This window comes from Arachis ipaensis, chromosome B06 (genome assembly GCF_000816755.2).
Source record: "Arachis ipaensis cultivar K30076 chromosome B06, Araip1.1, whole genome shotgun sequence".
In the NCBI taxonomy this organism is placed as follows: domain Eukaryota; kingdom Viridiplantae; phylum Streptophyta; class Magnoliopsida; order Fabales; family Fabaceae; genus Arachis; species Arachis ipaensis.
Window position 1 is genome coordinate 116492827 of NC_029790.2, and position 13276 is coordinate 116506102.

At 33.0% G+C, this 13276-nt stretch overlaps 1 protein-coding gene across 2 annotated transcripts in view; it reads left to right on the plus strand.

Moving 5' to 3' along the window:
* The window catches only part of LOC107604869 (probable alpha-mannosidase At5g13980), a 24348-nt gene continuing 11341 nt past the window's right edge, over positions 270-13276 (plus strand). Inside the window, exons 1-27 of one of the 2 annotated variants that reach the window (XM_016306575.2) lie at positions 270-682; positions 1414-1497; positions 1915-2003; positions 2157-2331; positions 2417-2536; positions 2674-2760; positions 2851-2922; positions 4757-4870; positions 5239-5339; positions 5451-5544; positions 5641-5808; positions 5891-5980; positions 7336-7401; positions 7518-7574; positions 8270-8489; positions 8593-8726; positions 8930-9001; positions 9099-9158; positions 9238-9309; positions 10121-10168; positions 10319-10438; positions 10911-10976; positions 11375-11487; positions 12005-12089; positions 12524-12634; positions 12794-12892; positions 13100-13147. In XM_016306575.2, coding sequence (XP_016162061.1) covers positions 485-682; positions 1414-1497; positions 1915-2003; positions 2157-2331; positions 2417-2536; positions 2674-2760; positions 2851-2922; positions 4757-4870; positions 5239-5339; positions 5451-5544; positions 5641-5808; positions 5891-5980; positions 7336-7401; positions 7518-7574; positions 8270-8489; positions 8593-8726; positions 8930-9001; positions 9099-9158; positions 9238-9309; positions 10121-10168; positions 10319-10438; positions 10911-10976; positions 11375-11487; positions 12005-12089; positions 12524-12634; positions 12794-12892; positions 13100-13147 — 2763 coding nt within the window. In that variant the 5' untranslated portion in view covers positions 270-484. Of the gene's footprint in view, positions 683-796; positions 991-1413; positions 1498-1914; positions 2004-2156; positions 2332-2416; positions 2537-2673; positions 2761-2850; positions 2923-4756; positions 4871-5238; positions 5340-5450; positions 5545-5640; positions 5809-5890; positions 5981-7335; positions 7402-7517; positions 7575-8269; positions 8490-8592; positions 8727-8929; positions 9002-9098; positions 9159-9237; positions 9310-10120; positions 10169-10318; positions 10439-10910; positions 10977-11374; positions 11488-12004; positions 12090-12523; positions 12635-12793; positions 12893-13099; positions 13148-13276 lie in introns of those variants that run through there. The other variant, XM_021104854.1, reaches the window with a different exon arrangement.

The window sequence follows — 13276 nt, forward strand, 5'->3', positions numbered from 1 at the left end:
ACAAAAACTCCATCCTTACCCCTATACAGTTTCCATTTAGCAACTAGCAAGTCTATTTAGCAGGGTCAAAAGTCAAAACTATTGCGTGTCCATGGCCCAGGATAGAAAAATAGTTCCCTCATTAATCAATCTTTCATTACCGTGCCCAAAAAAACCCCTTTCATTAAAATTACCAGGCCTAATTTCAAAGGACATAAGTCACAAAACCCAAATTTTATGCATTTTGTCATACAGATTTGAAACAATTCCACACCAAGACTCTACCGTTAAGTTACCCTGGCCCCCTTATCCAGTTTTGAGTTTTTCACAAAGGCAATCTAATAATTTTTTCCAATAAAAAATAATAATATTGGAAAAGGACAGAAACCACAAACCCCACTTAAATGAAGTCAAATGAACTCTTTCTTCAACTGATTAAACCCTTCTTCGAGAATACACAGAAGAAGAAGTGAGTGAGTTTGATGAGCAGTGTGCACGATCTCCAATGGCGAACGAACTGCTGATTTTGTTTCTAGGAACAATACTGTTCCTGTGTGTGGAATCAAAGTACATAGCGTATAACACCTCGCAGGGCGTGGTGCCTGGGAAGCTCAACGTTCATCTCGTTGCTCATACACACGACGATGTTGGTTGGTTGAAGACCGTTGATCAGTACTATGTTGGTTCTAACAATTCAATTCAGGTACTTCTATTTATTTTATTTTATTTTATTTTTTCCAGTGAACTTTTGAAGAATGTGTTTGTTGATTGAAACTGATTTCGCAACAAAAGGAAAGGGAAAAAGAGATCGAATGATTGATTCACCATTGCGAGCATTAAGGAAAAAAAGAAGTTTATTTCAATTCCCAAGCGAAACCTAGCGTCTCCTGATAACACTCTATCCCTTTAATCCATTCTTTTGAACTGGTAACTTAGCTAGTTGAGCGATTTCTACAAGCTGAACAAATTGAGAAAGTGAAGTATCTGATCCAACATGTGTAGCTTTAATCAGTAAGCAGCCATTCTCATTGATTGTTCCATTGATAATCTGTTCAGCACATTTCAAGAAATTAAAAATGTTTCCCTAATTTATAGTACTGGAAGTCTGATTAAAATAATCAAAGGTGCTAGCCTATTCCTCTACAGAATATCAACCTCAGAATCCAGTGAATATTAAATAAACCTATCGCTAAACTCATCACAGAATGCATTTTATGAATTATCCAATTATCTAATATCTGGTTTTGTTGTTTAGCCTTTTTATGTTTGTTGAAATGAATGCATATGTGTATGTTAGATTCTTTGCATTAGAGTGGCAGTAACTACTATAGTCTAAAACCAAATGCTTGTATTAGAGGATGGTTATTTTGTTTGAATTTAATCTCCTTGATCATTCTGTTGTTCTGAGTAATTTTTTAAACAAATTTTGTGTAGGGGGCTTGTGTGCAAAATGTGTTGGATTCTGTTGTTCAAGCTCTTTTGGCTGATAAGAATCGAAAGTTTATCTACGTTGAGCAAGTAAGTTAATATATATTTTTTTAATTTGTATGTGTGTGTGACTTCATTTCTTCCTCGTGTGACCATGACTTTTTGGATTATATTGCTGCATCTACTTCCTCCTAGAGGAAAATATATAACTGAAAAAAGTTGGGTTTTTAGGTCCAATTTAATGCTGTTACAAGTTTAAATTTTCTATTCATTCCTTTTTCTGCACTGGTTATATATAAAATTTTTATTTATTTATTTTTTATTTTGTCTGTAGTCTATTCATGCAGGATTATTCAAATTTTTAGAGTCAAGGTTGCTTATCAGTTATCACCTAAATTAAGCCACTGTTTTATACCTGAGCATGCCATGTGACTGTATGTTCATGTTCATTTGATGAAATAGACCCTTTTCAAACTTTTTCCTGAAATATTTCTTTCCTCAATGCAGGCCTTTTTCCAGAGATGGTGGAGAGATCAGAGTGAGGCTGCTCAGGATAGTGTAAAGAAACTCGTTAGTTCGGGTCAACTAGAGTTCATGTAAATTCCATTTCTGATGCAAAATTTCATTGTGATTAAGGACAAAGTCATCTTTCATGTTTGTCAGGGTTCCCTTTCTTTAATCCTCTCTTACATTGACTTGTTTCTGCTATTGAATTTATTATTCCTTTCTTTCATTTGTCCTTGTCACAGAAATGGAGGCATGTGTATGCATGATGAAGCATCAACTCATTACATAGACATGATTGATCAGACTACACTTGGACATCGGTTTATTAAAGAGGAGTTTGGTGTGACTCCTAGAGTTGGTTGGCAAATCGATCCCTTTGGACATTCTGCTGTGCAGGCTTACTTATTGGGAGCTGAAGTATGGCACATTTGGAAGAAAAATAAATGTCACAAGTACTATTTTCTTAGTTGGCTATCAACTGGTTGTTCTACTGTGGATGCAGGTTGGCTTTGACTCACTTTTCTTTGGTCGGATAGATTACCAAGATAGGGCTAAGCGCAAAAGGGAGAAGAGTCTTGAGGTCATATGGCAGGGTAGTAAGAGCTTTGGCTCATCATCCCAGGTAACTCTCAAGAATTGTTTTTCTTTCTGTTCCTTGATATTTGTATGGTTGTATGTTATTTCATGATTGGTGACTCTTAAATTATATATTTCTTGTCATCATCTCATGGATATCCTTGATGCTTGGTATTCCTCCAGATCTTCGCAGGTGCTTTCCCTGAGAATTATGAGCCACCACCTGGTGGATTTTACTTTGAAGTTAATGATGTTTCACCAGTAATTCAAGTAATATTATAAGAACTTGTTAATTTTGTCACTACTACATTTTTTATTTGCCTATTGTGCTAAATATATATCTGTTACTTTTTGCTTAAGGATAATCTGGATTTGTTTGACTACAATGTTGAAGATCGAGTGAATGACTTTGTTACTGCTGCATTGTCACAGGTAAATTGAGCAAGCTTTCCTTCCCACTGCTGAATAAGTTATATGATTTCTGTGCGAACAAGAAGCATATATTTTTTTAGGGCAAAATAATATGTGAAAGTTAAACAGCCAAAATGTCGTGATCACACTTATCCTGTCCTTTTCTATGGATTGTTCTAAGGGCTGCAAGTGAGTCAAACCGACTCGCGAGCTGACTCGAGCTCAGCTCATTAGCAGCTCAATAAGTTGAGCTTATGAGCCGAGCTTGAGTTTAGATTTGAAGTCATATATTAAATTAGTCGAACTTGAGTTTCGGTAAGTACAGCTCATTGGCTCATGCTTGATTATGTATATTATATACTTTCATTAATACATATATTACTTTATACTTTTAATTTATATGACATAAATTTGTTGAACATATGATGGTAAATTGCTTTTACTTCTACCATATTTAAATCATAATATTTTTGTCTATTTTAGTGTAGGTTAAAATGGTTGATGAATGAGATTTAGTGAGTTTAACTAGATTGTTTATAATAGAAGAGTGAAAGATCTTTATATTAATCATTTGATATAAAAGTTACAGTTATCCTTTATATATAATGATGAGAGGGCATGAACTAAATGTAAGAATATAAGATATACAATTGTTAGTTTTTCATTATATATATATCCTTTGGTGAGTCATGCTTGAGCATTATAATTCGGCTCTATTTTTATTGAGGCAAGCCATGAGCTGATCTCAATTTTCCGGAGCTTGGCCTAGCTCAACTTAGTTTGGCTCACTTCCAATTTGTTTTGTCATCTTTTACTCTGCTTTAAAATGTTATCTACATTATTGATATATGTACTTTCCTGAATTAATTTTCATCCGAGTTCATTTTGAAGTAACATTTAATATTTTTTATAACTGGTATTGAGATTCCTATGTACATGAATTTTCTCCTCCAATACAATTGAAGTAATTGATCATTATCTATTGTTCTCCTTATCTTTGATATTAATATTTCAGTTTCCTTGAACTAATTGTCATAAGTAACACTTGATCTTTGTTGTTGTTAACCTTTTATCTATTATGTTGAGTTCCTAAGAATCCTTACCCAAAATCTAACATCAATAGCCAATAGGGCAAAGACTCTTCATTTTTACATCAGCTCCTGTCAGATTTGAAAAATGATTTTCCCCAACAGAGATGGGTATTTCATTTTCCCTTCATGATATGGTTCCCTTAACTTTCTGTGGTGTCTTTAGCACCCAAAATGAATCATTTCACTTTCTAACAGAATAAAGTTTTTCTGCTAGTATAGCTCATCTGGAGATTTTTTCATGTCACATTCTTTGCTTGTTATTTATCCCTTCCTTGCTCCTTATTTATATATCTCTGGGAACTCAATAATTAGTGTCTTGTCTCATTTCTAGTTAATTTGAAATGAGAGGTACTATTTATCAGTCTGGACTTAGACTCAAATCTATGGCAAAGAAATAAAAAAAGATGCACACTACAGAGAGCATATATTACACACTACAGAGTACTATTTGCACCAGAAAGACTAGTGATGTATATATTACACACTACAGAGAGCATACTGATTACCTATTGTATTCTAGTTATTTGTGTAGTTCAATGTTGGGTAATAATATTATTATGTTATCACCCTTTAGTTTTATTAAAATCGGGATTTGGGAAGTCTTTTTCTTACCTCACAGAATGGCAATCCATTTGAATGACATATGTTTTTAACTTGAAACTTGAGCAAGAAGTGTAATTATACTATTGTTGTACTAAGTGGAACTTTAACAACTCTATGCAGGATCTCATTTAAATTATTGCGCCATATTGTTTCATTTTCAGGCAAACATAACTCGAACAAATCATATAATGTGGACGATGGGAACTGATTTTAAGTATCAATATGCACATACATGGTTCCGACAGCTTGACAAGTTTATTCATTATGTCAACAAGGTAACTTTCTAACAACTCAGGAGAATGAGATACCTCCTTCTTTAACTACTTAGAATTCATTTTTCATGAATTTCTTTTTGTCCTATATGATTTTATATTAGTAAATTGGTATTGGTCATTGAGTTAAGGATGTATCAAAAATTCGTATAATAACTAGTAACAAGCTAGCCCTACAATTTTTAAGATGATGAAGAATGTGTAAACTTTTTTCAGAACTCTTATTCTGTAAAATCAATTTTCTTGGTTAAAACTTGTATCTAAAGACAATACAAACAGTAATCCATAGATTAAAAAGGAATATATTTTATTGTGGTTTAACTCACAATTTGACTTGCTGTCATTACTCATAGTGTTAATTTTAACTTTAGGATGGACGTGTCAATGCTTTGTACTCTACACCATCCATATATACGGATGCAAAATATGCTACAAATGAGACGTGGCCAATCAAGACTGATGATTACTTCCCGTGAGTTTAAGACTTAGTTTGCATAATCTCTTTTCTTAATTCCTGAGTTTTCTTTTCTCATTGGATGATGTTTTACCTGTATTTGTGCATTTTTTTTCAAAAAAAAAAAAGTTATGCAGATAATGCAAATGCTTACTGGACTGGATACTTTACCAGTAGGCCAGCTATCAAGCGCTATGTCAGATTAATGAGTGGCTATTATTTGGTATGATGTCTATGTTTATAGGTAATATAAATAAGGTAACTGAAACTTCTGGTCCACTGATGTTAAGAAATTTATCTTCTACCAATAAATTATTAGGCTGCAAGACAACTAGAATTTTTTAGTGGGAGAATGAATTCAGGGCCAAATACAGACTCATTAGCTGATGCTTTGGCAATTGCTCAACATCATGATGCTGTCACTGGCACAGAACAGCAGCATGTGGCAAATGATTATTCGAAACGATTGGCAATAGGCTACAAGGAGGTGCAGTTTCAGTTTATCTATCTTGTAATTGTCTATATCCATTTGTTAGCACGTCACCTAGTAGCATTTTTTCATTTTGCAGGCAGAGCAATTGGTTTCATCAACACTGGCATGCTTGGTTGAGTCAACATTGCCCGCTGGATGTCAGAACCCAGTTACAATGTTTCAACAAGTAAAAGATCTTTGTTGTTGAATTTGAAGTTTGTGGATCATTTTTCTTACTTGCTATAATGCCTGAATCTACATTGACTTGAAACTATTTCTCATCACTTACTGTTCCTAGAAAACTATTTCTTGTCACTTAGGCTGCGTTTGGTTATAAGGATAAGACAAGACAGGATATCGAGAACAAGACACAAAAGACAGACACAAAAATTAATGTTCTTGTATTTTGTTTGGTAATAAACTAAATATAAAAAATAACATTTTATGAAAGTCCACTTTACTATTTTTTTTCCATATAAAAACTTTAGGAAGAAAAATATAATAATAAAAAATATAATTATGAAAAATTAATAGGAATAATGAAAAAATAAGTTGTGTCTTTGTTAGTGTCTTTGACTCTTTATGTCCTTCCTGTCAGAAAGGACAAAAAATAAACTAATTCAGTATCTCTGGATACAATGCCTATATCTATGTCTCATCTGCCAAATATAATTCTCTCTATATCACTATTTCAGTGTCCTATACTTGTAAACAAACGCAGCCTTATAGGTCCTTAGCTTTGTTAGCGATTAGCTTTAACATGTGTTGGGATAACTGAAAGATTAAAATATTTCAATAGTTACTTATTCATGTGAAATCAATTTATGTTTTGATACTTTAGCTAGAAAATGGTTTTAAAATAATCTATTTTGTTTGGATTATATAAAATTGTTGTTTTGCAGGATAAATTTACTAAATAAAGCATCTAAATGACTGTTTATATTTTAATAATATATTTTGTTGAACTCAGCTTATACTTATATTCATAAGTTCCAAATAGTGGCTTATACTGAGAAGCTTTTTTTCAGCTTAAACTTATCATCTTTTGATATACGATATAGTTTATAGTTTTACCAACCTTTGCATGTGTTCACAAATATATGGTTCTTTTCTTTCTCTGTTCACTTGAAAGAAATATCCTTAATCTCAATTATTCATCATGCTGTGACATTTGCATATCTTGTTGATGCTTAGAAATTTGTCACCTTATTTAATGCATAAACACGTTGAGCTACAAGGGAGTTTTCCGAAACAATAATAATCTCTTATTCTTGCAATGTCCATATCTATGTTACTATATACCTGATTTGTTCATCCAATCTCAAGTTTTGTGTATTAGCCATATTATGTAACGACTGATGCTCAGAGCTTTGGATATTAATTTTTTCTCTCTATATGAGATTATAGTGATTACAACTGAGATTGAATAGAATTAAATTTGTGTATTGATTGTTTCTGATTATCATATCCAATTCCAAGCTGTAAGGTTTCTGATGATTGCAATCTGCTTTCTTTTCCTCTTTTTTTCCGTTTATTTTCCAGTGTCCACTTTTGAATATAAGTTATTGTCCTGCATCAGAAGTTGATCTCAGTCATGGAAAGAATTTGGTAAACCATTATTTCTTCAAATTTGTTTATCTTTGCTGCTAAGCATTCCATAAAGTGTTTTATTTTAGAATTTTTAATCCTCTTTTTTCATCATCCTTGATCCTTCTTATATTTAGGTTATTATTGTTTACAACTCTCTTGCTTGGAGGAGGAACGAAGTGATTCGAATTCCTGTGAGTCATGCCATCTTTTTATTTCTTGTTGTCTTCAATCTGATATCTTGCACCACTTACATCATTTAAAAGTTGAAACTAATATAACAAAAGTTGTTACAATCTACATTCATTTGATTCTTTCGATGGTCAGCATGCTGTTAAAGGTTATTGGCATCAGTTTACTGAAATAAGCTGCTTTTAAAATTTCATAGACTGTAAATGGTCTTTGGCTACCATTAATCAGAGGTGTCTTTTAGAAACGAGTGCTTGGTGAACCAAAATGTTAAAACCGCTTTTTTTTTCCACCCGAATAGAGGAATAAATACTCTTGGTGATCAACTTCTAATATAAATAACTGGTGCTGAGTTCGTGGTCGTCTGTTCAATGGTTTTTTTTCTATAACTGACATTCAAATGGGTTGTGTATGCTTGCGTCAGGTTAAACTGTCTACATTATACCCTTTGGGAGTAGTCCTAATCCAAACCCTACATAATAAGAGATGCTTTGCATTGAACTTCCCTTTTTGTGGTTTTAGGCTATAGCCTTAGAGGATTCTAAAAGAAATATTCCAGGTCCTGTCTTGTCATGCTTACAACATTTGATAATATAAATAACATATAGTGCTTGCACAGATAAGTTTCAGTTATGATCTATTAAACTATGATAATGTTTACTATTGGTAACATGCCTTCCATTGCGACAAATTTCTTTAGGTTATTGATGACAATGTTGCGGTTCATGACTCTAATGGCACAGAAATAGAATCTCAACTTCTTCCTCAAGCTGAGGTCTTTGAAGGCTTAAGAAACTTTTATGTCAAGGCATATTTGGGACACACTCCACCCAACACACCCAAATATTGGCTTGCGTTCACAGTTTCAGTACCTCCACTTGGTTTTAGCACATACACTGTCTCAACTGCCAAAAGAACAGGTTCTATAATAAATTGTTTTATTATTAACTAACTAATATTTATTTGCTTTCCATTTGCTTGCAGCATTGGTTTTTTTTATATTTGATTTCTTCTTGTTTTCAGGTTCAACCAAATCATCAGTAAATACATATCAAAGTAATGAAAAGGCGAGGTTTGAAGTTGGTCAAGGGAACTTGAAACTTACATTCTCTACAGATGAAGAAACACACAGCAATTATGTTAATATAAGAAGCATGGTGCGTGATACATCACTTTGCGTGAAAAGATTCCCCCTTAATTAGGAACATTTCATGTTGTAGTCTTGCCTATATCTTTGTGATATTCTCCCTTCTCATCATCTTTTAGTATATTCTGTTAGTTGAGTCCTTCCACTGTTGTATACAAAATTGAAAATCATGAAGTAAAAACCTGATTGGCACTCTTAATTTTGAAATGGAAGATGGACAAACAAGTTGAACAGAAGTACCTTTACTACTCAGGATATAATGGAAGTCATCAAAAGGATCCACAGGTAGACATTTTCACTTTAAAATCCTGATATTATTAACTTTTCACTTCTCCTGCCATTGTTCTTCTAATATAACTTTGTTATTTCATTTCCGTTACAGAATTCTGGGGCATATATTTTTCGTCCAAATGGCACATATTTCATCAACCATGAAAGACAGGTTTTAAATGCAATCTGAAGTATAATATCTCTATGAACAAATGCCACAACTACTTTAAGTTAAAGTATTGAATTCTCAGGTTCCTTTTACTGTTTTGCATGGACCATTGCTTGATGAAGTGCATCAACAAATCAACCCATGGATATATCAGGTGTTCTGCTTGGTCTTTCATCTTTTACATCATTGGAATATTACTCTCTTACTAATAAACTCCTTTTATGAAACTGTCAATGTTTTGAGAAATTAAATAACACAGGCCATTTGAATATTTGACTCAGATTGGTAAACTGAAATAATGTGATGTAGGTGAATTTGGAATTTAGGAAAATGGTAAATCTGATTCTAGTAATATGTTGCTTTAAATATATTATTTTCTAATTGCTTTGAAAAGGTCAAGAAATGCTACTGGATTATAGAATGAGCATCTAGAACAATAGGACTAATACCTAAGTCAGGAATGCATTTGCAATAGTTATATAAGGTGGTCTTGTGGCTAACAGACTAGCACCTTGATAAATAAATCACCATCACTAACCTTTGCTCATTATTTTCCAGTCGCCTGAGTTCGTTTTTTTTTTTAGATTTCTTTTTCTTTCATGATCCAGTTTATGTAGTTTAGTATCTATAAAGGGGATAGAAGAGAGTTGGTGTCCAATTTTTTCCCTAAACTAGCCTTCTTCATATATTAAAATATCATAAAATAGTTTTTGTGTTACTAAGATTTCATCCAAAAACCAATGGCTAAGAGAGCAAAATACTTACCAACTTGACCAATGCACATTTGTTACTATTATACATATTGAATAAAAAACGGTGGATTAATAGACGTCAAGGCCTACCAATAACATGTCTATTAGTCCACTAGTAATAGTAATTATAGTAACAATTAATGAGAAATAAGACTTCTTTTATCTATTTCTAACATAATATTGGAGAGTAATGTGCATCAAATATGTCGGCAGATTACCAGGCTACACAAAGAAAAGGAGCATGTTGAAGTAGAGTTTATTGTAAGTTTTAAAATAGTTGCTTTTATTATTTTATATTTACGTTCGTGTCATTAATATTCATTGTGAAAACGGATACCAATTTACATTTATAACATGGTTTATATATGTGGGATATTGGATCATTTGAGCTGGTTATTTTTCGAATTTCAGGTTGGCCCTATACCTATTGAAGATGGAACTGGTAAAGAAGTTGCCACTAAGATTTCAACTGCTTTAAGCAGCAAGAAAACATTTTACACAGATTCTAATGGTCGCGATTTTATCAAAAGGGTATGCAATTCAGATTCTGTTCAATATAATATGCCTCGAGGAATTTTTGGACCATCTTAACTTTCCTCTTTTCCTTATTCCACAGCTATGCCTCTCAAATATTTTACTACCTGCTTGTTATTTAACATATGTGTAATAATATTTTAAGCACTTCTTATTGGGTCAACTTTCAGTATATTCTTGACTACCATATCCATTAGGATATGACAACAACAATAACAACAAAGCCTTATTCCACTAGGTGGGATCGGCTACAAGAATCAAACGACGACATTGTTAATATTCATATATCTAGGTGCTTGATGTTGATTGTGACAAAGCAGCTCCTTCTCTGAGATTGATGGAAGCAACTTTGTATATTTGATAAAAAAACAGTTGCAATGGCTCATAAAACTTTTCCTTGAATTTCAAGTTTAGCCTTTTTCCTTTTCTTTGGGCATAACTTAATTTTATGGAACTTATCTCCCTGCAGATACGTGACTTCAGAACAGACTGGGATCTGGAAGTGAACCAGCCCATTGCAGGAAATTATTACCCTGTATGTGAACTCATGTACATTAGTTCTTTCAAAATAATTGGTAGCTTTTAAAGGCCTATTTTCCTCCTCTTACTTGCTTGAAGGATTGTTAGTTATTGTTGAAACTGTTACTTATGCCTGCTGTGCAAACTGCTGGTAGTTGTTGTATGATAAATTATACAGCTACTATAATAAGAAACTTAAAATAGAAATATGTGTTTTCTCAATTATTTGGTTTAGTGATATTGTCATTCTCATTGATCGTCACTAGACTTAATTTCAACATTTATGGAAGTATCCACAATGGTAACTACTGGCTTTATGGCACTTTGTTAGAAGTTCAAGCAGCAGTTATTATCATCCTTTTGGTTCACAAATTATTTCTTTCTTTTTTTTTCTTTTTTTCATTTTGTCTTCAGATTAATCTAGGGATATATATAAAAGATAATAAGACAGAATTCTCAGTTTTGGTGGATAGATCTGTTGGAGGATCTAGCCTAGAAGATGGACAAATAGAACTGATGGTCCACAGGTATGTGGTATTATTTAGATAATGCGTTGTAGAGACTCCTGTTATACCAAAATTGAAAATATATTACCACTCCTATCTGGCACTGTCTTATTCTTGGAAATGTAGTACTTTTGGCATCTGTCTAAACAGTGTGTATGAATATAATATAGGACAATCCCCTTCAATGCCAAAAATATTTTGGAAGAAAGCATTGGAAGATATTGTTAGTGTACAAGTAGGCAGTGATTACGTGTTCTAGTTCATGGAATAATGCAGTTTTTTTCAGGGAATATATCCACTGAAACATTTGTTGTGGAGATGTTGGTTGAATCTCTTCCTTTTAGATAGGATATGCTCAATCTGCATATTGAAGTTTGCAGCTTGTAGTTTAAGTGTTTGAACTTTGAAATACACAGTATGCTTAGTTCAAGGCTCACAAGTTAATGTTCATTTTTTGGAAGTTGGTTTTGAGGATATCCTTCTCCCTAAACTTTTCTAAACATGTTAAAACAACTTTTCTCTTTCCTGACACCAATAGGCGATTGCTACTTGATGATTCAAAAGGCGTTGCAGAGGCTCTAAATGAAACAGACTGCGTCGCTGATGATTGCAGGGGCCTAACTGTAAGAATTTCTTGCGTAGATTTTAAATTCATGTAGCTATCAGCATTTCTCCTGATTAAATCAACTTTTTACTTCAGATATGCATTGTCTGTTGATAAATCAAACTACTTTCAAATGGGTCTTAATGCTGGTAGCAGAAAAATCAGTGTCAATCCATTTTAGCAGAAGTTGACTAAAGCCTTGTGATCATGTTTTGGCATGTGCAAATATGTTTTGTTATATATATATACATAACCGTTTTTTATTACAATGTTCTATTAGAAGAAGGCTTTGATCTCAATTATATTGTTGACGATCCCTTTGACAGAGTGCATATATTTTTTTTCAGCTAGCAAATTTAGAATGCCCATTTTCCAGTATTTATGCACAAATGTCTCTTCATGTGACTTAGGTTTTGCCATTCTGAAATCCATAACTAACTAATTTTTTGTCAGGTCCAAGGTAAATTTTACTACAGGATAGATCCCTTGGGTGAGGGTGCAAAGTGGCGCCGAACTTTTGGTCAGGAGATATATTCTCCTCTTCTATTAGCTTTCTCTGAAAAGGTGAATTTAGTAGTGTGAAAAGAAAGACTAATTGTATAATATTAATATACATGTACTTTCTATTGATCAACTCAGAGTTTTTTTTTGTTTTTCTTTCTTTTTTTTTTTAATTTAATTATATCAAGTATCGGTCAGTAAAAGGTTGATTTTATTCGGCAGGATGATAAAGATGATTGGATGAATTCCCATGTGCCAACATTTTCAGGAATGGATTCTTCATATACATTGCCTGATAACATTGCAATGATAACATTACAGGTCTTTGTGGCTTTATCCTTGTTTAAAGGGATTACCATATCTCATGCCTTACAAGCTCAGGATAAATAATAGATGTTGTTCTTGGCCAACAGTGACAACATACTAAATGCCAACACAATGATAGCGTATTTATTTCTGCAGCATGCATTCGAAATTTGTTATGAACATAATTCTTTAGCTTGTACTTTATTGTTTTGGACATTTCAGGAACTTGATGATGGGGCAGTTTTGCTTCGGTTAGCACATCTATATGAGGTCTCCATTTCTTTTTAATTAATATTTTTATTGTTTTGCTTTGACAAGATTGCAATGAGCCATTTATATGTGATCTTGCCTTTTCAGTTCTTGCTCACTATTCTTGGTCACATTTTAGGCCCGTTTTAT